At 57.2% G+C, this 13,594-nt stretch overlaps 1 protein-coding gene across 4 annotated transcripts in view; it reads left to right on the plus strand.

Moving 5' to 3' along the window:
• The window catches only part of LOC309395343 (exocyst complex component 6B-like), a 56,429-nt gene that overhangs the window by 22,636 nt on the left and 20,199 nt on the right, over positions 1–13,594 (plus strand). For all 4 annotated transcript variants that reach the window (XM_081959496.1, XM_081959497.1, XM_081959495.1 and 1 more), the window contains exons 2-6: positions 4,756–4,921; positions 5,304–5,351; positions 6,503–6,593; positions 6,675–6,720; positions 7,908–8,112. In XM_081959496.1, the coding sequence (XP_081815622.1) occupies positions 4,756–4,921; positions 5,304–5,351; positions 6,503–6,593; positions 6,675–6,720; positions 7,908–8,112 (556 nt within the window). The remainder of the gene's footprint in view (positions 1–4,755; positions 4,922–5,303; positions 5,352–6,502; positions 6,594–6,674; positions 6,721–7,907; positions 8,113–13,594) is intronic.

Below are 13,594 nucleotides of genomic sequence, written 5' to 3' on the forward strand. Positions count from 1 at the left end.
GCAGAAGTATCCAACGCTCCGAAGGGCTCACACATTTTGAAGCATCACTGCAAGTTCTGAAATTGGAAGTTTCTCTTCCCATGGGGAAAAAAAGGGAAAGGTGCCGGATGACCAGTCCCGAGGTCAGCAGATAGCCAGGGTTAAGCAAAACACCCTCCGCGACCTCTGAGTCCTCAAGCGGGTCGTCTGGACCGTCCCGGGCTGCTCTGGGCAGATGGAAGGTGTGTATTTCCTTCCTTCTTTTCCAGCAATGGACAGCAGGGCCAGGACCCGGCCGGTAGTCTGCAGGACTCGGGAATCGTTTTGGGGACAGAGGGAAAGTGGGCAGAGAAGTGCTCTGAAGTGCCTTGACTCCCGCTGCAAGGATGGCCAGTGCCGTTTATGTCCAAAGCATGAGAATATTGGCTGCTCAGGGACGAAATGAGGGGGCTCTCTAAGGAGCTTGGTGGTTTTCTTGCAGAGTTTTCATGTCCCAACTAGGTAACATCATCAGCGCTAGAAATATATAATAATAATAATAATAATAATAATAATAATAATAATAATAATAATAATAATAATAAAATTTATTTCTTAGCCGCACCCTCTCCCGAAGGACTCGGGGCGGCGTACAATAAAACACATAAAAACAATATGGACAATACACACACAAAATAAACGAATACATGTACAAGGAGGAGGTAGGAAGATGAATAAAGACAGTTAAAACACAATTTAAAATCCCCTAAAATTCCAAAAATCACAAAATTAAAAAACCCGTCAGGAGCAGTGTGAACGAACTATGGTTGAGCCAGGCCAGCTACTTGGAATAGGTGGGTCTTGAGCTTTATCCGGAAGGCGCGGAGGTCAGAGGTGGTCCTAATATCCGGAGGGAGGTCATTCCACAGGGCTGGGCCCGCAACAGAGAAGGCTCTACTCCTAGACGCCGCCCCCCGACATTGTCTGGTGGACGGCACCTGGAGGAGGCCCTCTCTGTGCGAGCGAATTGGTCGCAGGGATGTATGGGGCAGGATACGATCCCGCAAGTAGCTAGGTCCTGAGCCATGGAGCGCTTTAAAGCTCGTTATCAAGACCTTGAAACGCACCCGGTAGACCACAGGAAGCCAGTGCAGCTCGCGCAGAAAAGGTGTCACATGGGAGTACCTAGTACTCCCCATAATTACCCGCGCGGCCGCGTTCTGGACCAACTGTAGCCTCCGGGTGCATTTCAAGGGAAGCCCCATGTAGAGAGCGTTACAGTAGTCCAAGCGAGACGTCACCAGCGCATGAGTGACTGTGCGCAAGGCATCCCGGTCCAATAGGGGGCGCAATTGGCGCACAAATATAAACAGAAAGCAGACCCCGCCCCCTTCTAGCGCTGATGATGTTACCTAGTTGGGTCACAAAACCAAGCTCCTTAGAGAGCACCAAGGACCCCACAATCCTGTTCCTGCTTTTTTCTCTCCTCCTCCTTCCTCCACCATCTCCTCTTCCCCCAAACCCCACTCCCTTCTAGCGCTGATGATGTTACCTAGTTGGGTCACAAAACGTCTGCAAGAAAACTACCAAGCTCAGAGAGCCCCAGAGCAGAGGGACGGAGTGCAAGAGAACTTCAGGTCACCCAAGGGGCCAGGATTGTAGTCTGGGAGCCGCCTTTGATCCCCTTTGGCTTGCGCCTGGCCAGGCTGCCCAGCGCAGGAGCTCCGGAGGCTCCTGGGGACAGCAGGGAAGGTGCTGGGTTTACGGATCCAGACTTTTCCTGGCCTTTTCCAGAGCATGTTTGCAGAAAACGTGCCCTTGTGTGGGAACCAGGGCTTTGCTTTTAACTTCCCTCAGGAGGAAGCCTTTGTTGCCTTGGCACTTAGTGGAAAGGAAAGGCCCCAGGGAGAAAAGAAGGCCCCTCAGGGCCGCTTCTTGACCAAAGCCAGAGCAGGAGGCCTTCCGGTGCCCAGAAAGGCCTCCCAGAGTCCTGATGGCCGCTCCCTTCCTTGGAACTCCTGCAGGGGACCCCACTCCGCTCTGCACCCCACCCCTCCCTCCCACCGCCAGAGGGCGGAATCTCTCTGGGGCCTTCCCCCCCCCAAGCACCCCTGGAACTGGGGGCGGATCCCCAGGAGGAGTTTGCCTTTGGGACCCCTGTCTGGGGGGCGGGGGGGGCATGAATGAAGAAGAGAGAGAAGCTGGGTCGGCCTCTGGGGCCCTGCCTGGAGACTGGAGGAGGCGGTCAGTGGGGCTGAACCAGAGGCTTCTGCATCCTTATGGGGGGGCAGGGTGTGTGTGTGTGATTTCTTGATTGGCAGGTCTGAGGTGGAAATGCCCACCTTCCTTTCTCAGGGAGGTGATTGACAGCCGGCAAGACCTGGGAAGAGGTGCTGGAGGGAGGAGTCTTTGGAAGCGGATCTTGCACAGCTCTAGGGGGAGACGAGTGATGCGTTGCCCTACAACAAGCGTGCCCTCTGGGTCTCCGCATGGGTTTTGCTCTGGGGGGGAAGGAGGGGTGTGCAAAGGCCCCAATGGTTCTGTGCCGGTTGAGGCCTGCCGCACAAGGGCTCCGCAAACACCCACACAAGGCAGTCCTCCACTCACGACACTCATTTAGTGACCGTTCAAAGTTATAGCGGCTCTGAAAAAAGTGACTTATGACCATGTTTCACACTTATGACCGTTGCAGCATTCCCACGGTTACATGATCAAAATTCAGACGCTTAGCAACTGACTCATAGTTACGACGGTCTCAGAGTCCCAGGGTCACGTGAGCCTGTTTTGCGACCTTCCGATGAGCAAAGTTAATGGGGAAGCCAGATTCACTTAACAACCATGTTCCAACTTAACAATTGCAGTGATTGAGAGGTTGTAAAATGGGGCAAAACTCACTTAACGAATTTCTCATTTAGCAACATAAATGTTGGCCTCAATTGTGGTTGTAACTCAAGGACTACCTTCTACGGGGCAGCCCAGAGTGTGGCTGTTCTGGGTGGTTTGGGCTGCGGAGGAGGAAGGGGCAAGGGCCTCGGCAGAGGCAGGGGAGGGGTGGGGGGGGAAGGAAGAAGGGTCCGGGGGGGGGGGCATGTGGGAAGCTGGATATTTAGTGAAGGCACCGGAGGGAGGGAATCTCCTGGGAAGAGCAGCTCACAGAGGGAATTGGGGTGGGGGGTGAGGAATGGCCCAGCCCCCCCCTTTGCCTCCCAGGTTACTCCGGGATCCCTCCAAGATTTTCTTGTGGCTGAAATGCCCCCAGATTTCTTTCTGCTGACCTAAAATGGATGGAGCAGCCTTTTGGGGGGGGGGCTGCCCTTCCCTGGGCAGCCTGCGATTCTCTGGCCCTCTCTGGCAGGGCGGGGGAGGGGGCCGCTGTTTATAAGTGCTAAACAAGGCAGCTTGGCTACAAAACCCCGCTGGGTACACTTGTGGGTCATTGCAGATGGTTTTATTTTGCATAATTCTGTTTTGTTCCCTATTAAAGAGGAGGAACTTCATAATACTGGCTTTAAAATAATCCAGAAAGTCTTTGGCAGAGAGAAATGGGGGGGGGGAGGGGCGGGGGGGGGCTTTCCAGACACAGTCTGTAAAAACGCAGGCCGGCTCTTTCATTGGTTTCACAATTGGGTCTGGGGGCACGAGGGGCCCAGGGGCTTGTGGGACCTTCCTCGGGATGAAAGCCCATCCCCATCCCGGCCGGAGAGCCCAGTTGCAGCTTTCTTTAACTGGGACCCAGCTGGGGAGTGGGATTCGCCTCCCGGAATGCAAGGCCTCCCCCTGATGTTCCTTAGCGTGGCCCCCGGGTGCCCAAAGGAGCTTTCCTTCCAGCCGCCTTCTGACCAAGGGCACTTTGTGGGGAGCTCCTGGTGGGATTGGCCCTCGGAGCTGCCTGGATTTAGCATTGGGCAGAAATAAAGTTGGCTTAAACTCTCTCTGGCCCAGATCCTTTGCAGGGAGACAACGCAGGTGATCCTCAACTTAAGAACAGTTCATTTAGCGGCCATTCTAAGTTGCAGCGGCACTGAAAAGAGTGACTTACGACTGTTCTTCACACTTAGGGACCATCCTCAGTGATCACACGGTCGAAATTCCGACGCTCGGCCACTGATTCGTACCTATGTCCTGAGGTCACGTGATCCCCTTTGGTGACCCCAATGACAAGCAAAGCCAATGTGGCTGCAACGGGGAAGCCGACTCACTTAATGACCATGTTGCTAAATTATCAACTGCAGGGATTCACAGCCACTGTGGCAAGGAAGGGCGTAAAATGGGGTGAAAGTCAATTTTGGGCCGAATTGTGGTCGTAAATCGAGGCCTGCCTGTACTGGGTCCCCTGCATCTTGGGCGACGGATGCTCCCGGAGAGAGGGAAGAGGGAGGGGCAGCAGGTGGCTGGAACCCTTGCCGTGCCCCCTGCCCTGCAGGAATGCCTTAGACTAGCCCCGATTCCTGGCTCCTCCTGGGCTCCCCTCCCAGCCTCTGTGGGCTCAGGGGTCAAGGGGAAACTGAGTCGCTCCCCTTGGCTGAGTGGGAGCTGCCAGTTGAATCTCCCCTGGGGTTCAGAGAGCCCTCCGGCTCCTCAGCTGCCTGGAAGTCGAGCCTCCTGCTTGGACGTTTCCCTCTCCCCCCCCTCACCCCCCCTCCCCAATTGCAGGAAGGTCTGTGGCCTCTGAAGGAGCCTGGCTGGCTGGGGAACCCTGGGAGTGGGCGTCCCCCGCTTCCTTTGTGGCTCTGGGCCTTTCTCAGAGAAGAGGGGAACTCAGGGTCTCCCCCACCTGACGCTTCCCACTTTCTCCAGGTCCGTCTATGATGGGGCAGAACATGGGCGCTTCATGGAGAAGCTGGACGCCCGCATCCGCAACCACGACCGGGAGATCGAGAAGATGTGCAACTTCCATTACCAGGGCTTTGTGGACTCCATCACCGAGTTCCTGAAGGTCCGGGCGGAGGCCCAGAAGCTCAAGGTACGGGAGGGCAAAGGGCACGGAGCCCCCTGGAGGCCGGAGGAGCCTGAATTAGGTACCTGGGGGAGGGCCGGGGGAGGGGGATGCAGCAGCCAAGACCCCAGGGGGGGAGGGGACCGTTTCTGAAGGCCGCCCTCTGCTTTAGCGCTGGGGGGGCTGAGAAGACGGCCCAGCAGCCCTTGAAGGGGTCAGGAATTCTGGGAGTTGAAGTCCACAAGTCCAAAAGGGGCCAGAGCTGCCCAGCTCAGATCTATATCATCCTTCCATCCAATTGGTGCGCCCAGCAACTCTGTGTGTGTGTGTGTGTGTGTGTGTGTGTGTGTGTCTTGCTTTATGGGCTAAAAGCAACCCTTCAAAACGCCCTGGCTTCTTTCTTTTACAGAATCAAGTCACCGATACGAATCGGAAGCTGCAGCTGGAAAGCAAGCAAGTAAGGGAGCCTCGTCTCGTCCCTTTGAAGCCCTTGCGGCAATTTTATTTGCAGGCGGTGGTCAGCCCATTACGACCGCAGCCGCGGCCGGTGTTTCTGTCCCAGTAGGAAGCCTCGGTCCGGCCACCCCAGCTGCCACCCCCCCCCTCTTCCTCCTGCAGCTTGCCAGGCAGGCCTGCTCCGGAGGCTGCTGGTGCCATTCCTTCCCCACGTGGCATGTGCCGTCCTTGCGCTGCTTTGGGAAGCTCTCCGTGGTGTCTGCCTCACAGCGCTTGGGGAGGCCTCGGGGGGCTTCCGAAGCTTGGTGAGAACGAGGCCCTCGGAGGCTGGTGCAAAAGGGGGTTGGGAAGACGGCCCGGAGCAGCCAGCCGTGCCTTGCAGGTGGAAGGACCAGGATCACGGGGGGACTCGGGCACCCAGGGCAGCGGGGTCACTAGTGGGGGCTTGAGGCGGTATTTCTCAGTGGCAAGAGTGGCATCAGGGCTACCTGAAGGCCTGGAGTACTGCCAAGGGCCCCGGGCCCCCAGCCCTGCCACTGCTGAGGGCTCCAGAGGGCAGGCTGAGGGGAGGAGAGAGGAGTTGTCCTAAGCGCGGGGGGCTCTGAAGCTTGACCACGTGACGGAGGAGGCACTGCCACGACAGCAATTTTGGCCATGGGCCATTAAGTCTCTTAGTTTCGAGCAGTCGCTGAATGGGTGGCCGTCAGTAAGTAAGCTGTGTGAACAGAGGAGAACGGTGGGTGTGGAGCTCAGCATCGGAGGGCTGGAGGGGGCCTGAAATGCTCCAGGGAGTGTATGGGTCAGACCCACCCAGTCTGTCCTCAGCTCGCTCCCTCCGGCCCCTTGGATGTTTTCCCTCCAGCCACCCAAGTGACCCCCAGGGCCTTAGCAGCCAAGCCCTGGCCCACCCGGTTCCTTGCCCCTTCGGCCCGCCAGCCAGCCCCTCTGCAGACCTGGGGAAGGGGAGCCGAGGGGGGCAATCCATTCATCTGTCCAGGGTTGGCAACCCCGGTGTTCACCCTGCTCTACCCAGGGAAGGTGGAGGGGGGTGTCCGTGTCCGTCCGTCCGTCTGCAGCGACCACGTCCAAGCCAAGCAGCTGTTGACAGGGAGGCTGCTGGTGGCGATGAAGCCCCCCTGCTCTCTCTTGCAGCTGGTGGGCGCCATGGAGGAGCTGAGGCAGTGCCGGCTGCAGCAGTGGAACATCTCTGCCACAGTGGATAAGCTCAGCCAGTGCCTTCCCGGTGAGAGCCCTGCAGAGGAGGACGGGGGCGCCTGGTGACGCCCGGCTCCTCCTGACCTGTTTCCCTTCTTCCTTCTGCTAGTTCTGGAGATGGAGAGCAAGCTAAGGGAGCAGATGAAGTCCAGAAGGTAGGCGTTCCTGGGCGGCTCTGGGTCTCAGCCGGGGCTCCAAGGAAGGTCCTGGAGGCCGGGCTCGGTTAACCGTGGAGCCATGGTGGCGCAGGGGCTACAATGCAGGGCTCACTCTGCCCACTTCCTGCAGTTCGATCCTGACTGGCTCAAGGTTGTCTCAATGAGGACCCAGATGGAAAGAGGCTGACTGTGTGAAACGCCTTTGAAAGGGCTGTAGAGCCCCGTGAAGAAGCGGCATAGAAGTCTCAGTCCAGGGCATTTGGGGGCTCCCTGGGCCTCACAGCTGCCGCTGGCCTTTGTTTCAGGGGGTGCCCTCTGCCCCTCCCTCCCTCCCTCCCTCCCTCCCTCCCCCTCTCTCAATTGACTCAGCCGCCCTTCTCCAGGCGTCCCTCCGTTCTTCTCCTTTTGGTGATTCTTCCTAGGTTGCAGCTTTTTTTGCTCTGTATCTTTGCACTCATTTTTACTTTCGTGATCCATCGGAGAAATCTTGCACTTTCTCTCTTTCCCTGTAATATTTCCTCCTTTCTCCCCGCCTCGTCTTCCTTTTGGTGTGACTGGCTAGATTCATAGGCAGGAGGAGGAGGAGGGGGAGGGGGAGGGGCGGGGGGAGGGGGAGGGGGAACGCTCCTTTACACAGGTAGTCCTTGACTTACAACCGTTCATTTGGTGACCATTTGAAGCTACAATGGCACTGGAAAAAAGTGACTTACAACCGTTTTTCACACTTACGGCCGTTGCAGCATCCCCGTGGGGATCCCACGGTCAGAATTCAGATGCTTGGCAACAGGTTCCTCTTTGTGACGGTCGCAGTGAAGGTGACGTGGTCCCCTTTTGAGACCTTCTGAAAAGTCCATGGGGAAACCAGATGCATTTTACAACTGTGTTACTAACTTAACGACCGCGGTGGCAAGAAAGGTCGTAAAATAGGACAAAGCTCACTTAACACCAGAACAGTTGGGCTCCATTGTGGTCGTAAGTCAAGGACTACCCGGAGGTGGTTTGTGGTGGTCTTACCAGTGGAGAGAGAGAAGTGGTTCAATCCCCCCTCCCGCCTCGCAGAGTGATTTCATCCAGGGGGAGAAAACAGCTCCGTGGGTGTGTGGGTGTGTGTGGGTGTTGTCTCTCGGGGTCCCCTGAGGGGCCGTGGGTGAAGCGTGGCCCCTGACCTGCTTCCTCCCTTCCAGGCATTATCCTGCCCTGAAGACCTTGGAGCACCTGGAGCGCATGTGCCTGCCCCAAGTCAGCCGTTACCGCTTCTGCAAGATCATGGTGGAGAACATCCCGAAATTGCGCGAGGAAATCAAGGACGTCTCCATATCTGACCTCAAGGACTTCCTGGAGAGCATCCACAAGCACTCGGACAAGATCGGGGAGACGGCAATGAAGCAGGTGAGCAGCCAGGTGGGGGGAGGGTCCCCCGGGAGCTCCGCTCTCAGCCCTCGGCCCTGGCACCGGGCTGGATTGCCCCTCTCGTCCCAGGCCTTTCCCCCTGCAGCAGGCCCTGGGAGTCCTCTGAGGAGCTCAGCCAGAGGGCCTGTCCTGCCTGTCCTAGGGTGTCTGGGACCTTGCTCCAGTGCCCCTGGCCGGCCACGGTGGGATGCGGAAGGCTGGACTGGATGGCCTCAGGGCTCCCCCTCTGGGGCTAGGAGGAGGCCCTTGGAGCCTCCGACACCCGGAAGCGCAGGAGACTCCGGGGCTCCGTATATTGTGCAGAACAGCCAACTTGGTTAATTATTTTTTCATCATCTACTCGTTGCCCGATTCTCGTTCTGGGTAAAAACAGTTACGTAACGTACAGAAAAGGCGCCAGAAGCAGTAAGGCAAAGAAGGAGATGAGAGAAAAAAGGGCCCTTCTCCCGGGGCCCCCTACTCTCTTCCACCCGTCACCTGAGGCTGACCTGAAAGGCCCCCCTCTGAGTTGATGAGCCCAGCTGACCTTTTCCCTCTTTGGACTGCAGGCCTGGCTCCTCGGCTCTTCCTCCAGGCTTTTCCTCGATGGGCGAGGAAGGGAAGAGCAGGGAGGCCAGCATCCTTTCTGCTGCTCATGGCGGTTCATGCAGGGCCTTTGAACAGAGTCTCCCAGCTGAGGACAGTGACCGGAAAGTAGACACGAACCTTTGCTGGGAGCAGCGAAAAGAAATCTGCATGTCCTTCCAGAATGGAAGAACCACTGAAATGTCAGCCCCCCCCCCCCTGCTGCCCCCTTCCCACCGCTCAGCCTCACGGGGTTGAAAAGAGTCCCTTCTCCCCTCCTCTCTTCCCTGCTTTCTTTGCTGCTCAGGAAGTGCCTCCTGCTTCCTAGGGGAGCCTTTCCGGGCCTTGGAATGACGCTCCGGGGAAGAGGGTCCCAATTCTGTCCTTAGGTATTGTAATTTATGCTTTTGAGCTCTTCCTAATGTCTACCCGTCTTCCGAGGCCCATGGCATCTGGCCTGGGGGGCTCTGGCCCTCCAGGTCTCTTGTCCTGGGCTGTCCTGAGCCAAAAGGCGGCCACATGAAAGCTGCTCCGTGGCCTTCCTCCGTGGTTGACTCTGCTGCTCTGCTATTTGGGGTTGGTCTGGGCAGGGGGTCTTATCGCCTGCAAGTGAGGCTGCCCATCCCAGAGGCCCCAGTGGCTCACCTCTCCCTCAGCCGCTCTCTCAGTCGGCCGCCTGCGGTTGCAGGGGCCTGTTGAATTGCTACCACTCGGTTGGCTTGATGGCTGTGCTGGGCAGGCTCTGCTCCCCTCCTCGCCTTGTTTATCCCCAGCTGCGTTGGGCCAAGAGTTTTCAAGGGCCTTTCCTTTTTAGCGGTCTCATCTATGTCAGGGAAAGAAATGGGAATCTTGCTTGATCTGGACGGGGGGAAAAAGGGAGAGTGATACTGTGCAGGCCCTCCAGAAGAATTTGGCCAGGAGGAGGAGGAGGAGAGAGAAAGTTTCTCCTCTTCTGGATGGGACTTTTTTCCCTGCAGAAAGCCTCCACGGGGACCCCCTTCCTGCTCTTGGCACCAGTCGAGGGCTGGTGGAGGGTTGGGCGGCCTTTGCTGCACAGGAGGAGAGTGGGGCAGGGAGGGAGGGAGCGTGGGTGGTGGGTGGGTGGGGAACAGGCCATTTCACGCCCTACTTGGACGCCCTTCGTCGTGTCTTGGTGAAATAACATTTATCCCTTTCACGGGTATGCTGCCCATCTCACTGTCTGGCCACGAGTTTTCCTCTGGGACCCAACATGTCAGCCCTCAACTGGTAGTTGTTTCTGCCTTATTTGTTGGGAGAAAGGAAACTGGAATGCAATTTAGCAACAAAACCCCAAAGGGTCTGAAATGCACGGATGGGATTGCTCAGCCGAATGGGGCACCCTGTGCTTCTCCCGGGCTCGAACTGGAGCTTTTGGGCTTTTAAGGCTTTCAACAGGTGTCTAAGAAGAAGGTGGGCAGCTGGAATGGGTTGGACTAGAAGACCTCCGAGGCCCCTTCCAATTCTGTGATTCCGTTTCTGCCACGATGCCCTTGAATTTGTAGTTTTGCTTTGAGTCGTGTTTGGTGAGAGGTTCCTGCAAAAGACAAAGGCAACATTTCTTCAGCCCCTTCCTCTTTCTAGAGACCCCCCTCCCCTTTCCCTCCCTAGGGTTCCGAACTTCCCTCCTTTTCCCTTCTAAACTCCCTGGGCTTCCCCCCTATGTGGCAAGGGCGCCCGTGGCTATGAGCGCAACTTTCCTAACCCTTCATCACTCCTACGAGTCGCTCCAAAGCCTTTTTTTGCTTTGACTCCTCAAGACGCTGTCGAGAGCTAAGCGATTCCAATAAAAAGGAACCTTTGTGGCTCAGGATTCAACTGTGGGGCCCTTGGCGCTTTCAGAGACTGGTGGTTTTCTTACAGATACTTCATGACCCAAACTAGGGAATATCATCAGGGTACTAGAAGGGAGGAGGGGGTTTGCTCTGGTTGGACACCCGTTTTAGGGAAAAGGCCCCAAAACAACCTCTCCTCCTCTGCACACATCCCATTGATGCTGATCCTTGTCCAAGGTGGCCTAATTAGGAGGAATGTTAGAAAGAAACTAAGAGCAAACCCCTCTCCCTTCTACCCGTAGCACTGATGATGTTATCTAGTTGGGTAATTAAATGTCTGCAAGAAAACAATTGGCTCAGAGAGTACCAAGGATCCCACTGTCTTTCTCCTTCCTCCTCCTCCTCCTCCTCCTCCTCCTCCTCCTCCTCCTCCTCCTCCTCCTCCTCCTCTTCTTCTTCTTCTTCCTCTTCCTCCCCTCCCTCTTCCTCCTCTTCCTCTCCTCTCCTTCCCCCCTACTCCTAGTCCTCCCCACCAAATCTACTCCCTTCCAGCACTGATGATGTTGTCTAGTTGGGTAATGAAATGTCTGGAAGAAAACCAGCAGCTCAGGGAGCACCAGGGACCCCTTATTTAAAAGATTCTCCCCTGTGGTTCACTTCTCCAACTGAATGTGCAGTTTTCCCTGTCCGTGTTGCTGATGTGGTCGGTCCAAAGTCCCTCCGCTTGGCCCCTTTGCATTGCCACCTCGGGCTAGCCAGTGCTGACCAATGGCCAGAGTTGGTGAGTTATGGCTCCAGTTTCATTGTGGGAAAACCAGTGCTCCTTTGCCTTGGCCTCGGTCGATACTGTGGAGCAGGGGTGTCCAAGCACGGCTGTGCTGGCTGGGGAATTCTGGGTGTAGAAGTCCACAGGTCCTAAAGTTGCCAAGGTTGGAGACCCCTGCTCTGGAGACAAGGGCTCTGTCTGGCGGCCCTGGGACTCATCTTGGGGGTCCCCGGCCTCTCCCCCTCCCCTCGAGCGCCATGTGCGCGAGAGAGCCCTGCGCCTTTCCCCCCAACCCTCGCTGGGGAGTGTGGTGGGCGGGAGGAGCCTCTGCAGCGCAGGGCGTGCGCATTCCAGATGCTGATGGCTGCCCTCTCAGTGGCCTGGAACGGGGCTTCAATGTGCCATTTGGGCCCTGTTTTTAATTACCCGCAAGCCGATGATTTTCAAGCCTTGTGTAATCTGTAATGCAGATGGAAGCGGTTGGAGCCTTTCCCTCCTCCGCCTGCGTACTTTATAGAAAATTAGATTTAACTGTTCGTGCAGACAGCATCCTCCGCTGATTGTTTCTCAGCCTTTTGGCAGCGGCCACGAGGGGCCTGCCATTGCGGCTTCTTCACCCCCTTCGCTCGTCTCTTTGCAGTCAGGCGTTTCACAATCCCCCTCCCCTCAAATCAGGGTAGGGGCCAGGTTAAGCTCTGGGGAGGGGCTGCAAAGAAGGCGGGGGGGGAGAGGGGGGGCTCAGAGGCCTCATGCAAGCCGCCCTCCTCCTTTTTGTGCCTTCCCCTCCCCAAGACCCTCCTGGGTGAGCAAGTCAAACAGAGGACGCCCCGCTTTGCCCGCTTTCGATACCCAGGGTATGAAAACCGCCAGCTCTTCTCTGCCCCGGTTCCTCCTTGGAGCCTGGCCTCTCCTTCCCTCTTTTGGGACGAGGGGGGGGGAACCCAGGACAGCCTTTAGGTCATCGGAAGAAGGTGCCCAGTCCTGGGTGAGAGGCTGAGGGGGGGGGGTGTTTTGTGCCTTCGACATGGGGAGGGGGAGAAGGAAGAGCCCAGCAGTGGAAGTCAGAAGCTCAGCCTCAGGTCTTGCCATAAACGCCATTCTCCTCCAAACCGGCCATGGTTGGTTTCTGTGGTTGGCATGCCTGGCTGGGGCATTCTGGGAGTTGAAGTCCACAGGTCCTAGAGTTGCCAAGCCTGGCACCCCCTGCTTTAAGGAGAAGCTCCACTGGCCGTAAGCCAGGCCTGATTGAAAGAAGGGAAATCCCCACCTTTCCATCCCTGGCAGCTCAGCCCGTGGCCCCCCGGGAGGGAAAGGGGAGCTTTCGGGAGGGCCGGTGAGAGGTTGGGCCTCTCTTGTGACTAGAGCAGCTCCCCCATTGAATCCACCCCCCCCCTTTCAGTCAGAACGGAAGAAGCTTCTTGGATGAGAAGCGAAAGGTTTTCTAGGAAGTCCGGTTGCCTTTGGAGAAGCCCTGAGGGGACCAAGAGGAGCAGCTGGGGGGCTGAGACCCTCTGGAGACCTTTGGGGCTGGGAGGCTGGATGAGGCCTTTGACCGCCCCCTTTGACCGCCCCCTTTGCCCTGGGAGAAGGCAGCCCAGCAGGGGGACCGGGCCACTCCCCCTCCCCCGGGCCTCGCCTTTCGCTCCCCTCCGAGGGGCAGTTGTGAGGGGTGTCAGTGGGAAGGAGGGGGAGGCCGGGGCCCTTTCCCCTTGACCTTCCTGCGGAGCCCACATTGAGGGGTCTGGCCGAGAAAAGGGCCCCCTTGCCCCCTTTCTTGTCATAGTCGTTAAGTGAAGCACTGCAGTTGTTAATGATACGGTTGTTAACTGAATCTGGCTTCCCCATTGCTTTTGCTCGTCCGAAGGCCGCCAGTCATATGATCACAAGACCCTGGGAGGCAGCCACTGTCTGTCCGTCCGTCCATCTGTCCGTCTCTGGAGTGAAAAGGGGGAAGGGTCCTTGCAGAGTCACAAGGGAACGAAGGCTAAGCCCCCCCCTTCCCTACCCCAGTGCCACTAGCCCTCCTCTTAACTCTAAGCAGCTGATCCCCTGGGCAGCTGGGCCTGAAGGAGGGCTGCTTCCCATAGACCTCCCCCCCCCCCTCCTGTCTCTGAGACCATTCCAGGCAGCCTTGGGCCCTTTGTTCTGCCGTTGGGTCCGTGCGTCATTCAGCACTTCATTGCGGCACCAGCCAGGATATTTGAGGAAGAAGCAGCAACTTCCACAACGGACTCACTTGGCTCCACTTCTCCAGCATCTGTGCGAAAGATGACATTTCTGCGCTCTCACTCCAGGGACCCTCCCTTTAATCCTGCCCCGGGCATGAAACTGCCTTGGT

This window comes from Natrix helvetica, assembly GCF_964273705.1.
Source record: "Natrix helvetica genome assembly, chromosome: 7".
NCBI classification, from domain to species: Eukaryota; Metazoa; Chordata; class Lepidosauria; order Squamata; family Natricidae; genus Natrix; species Natrix helvetica.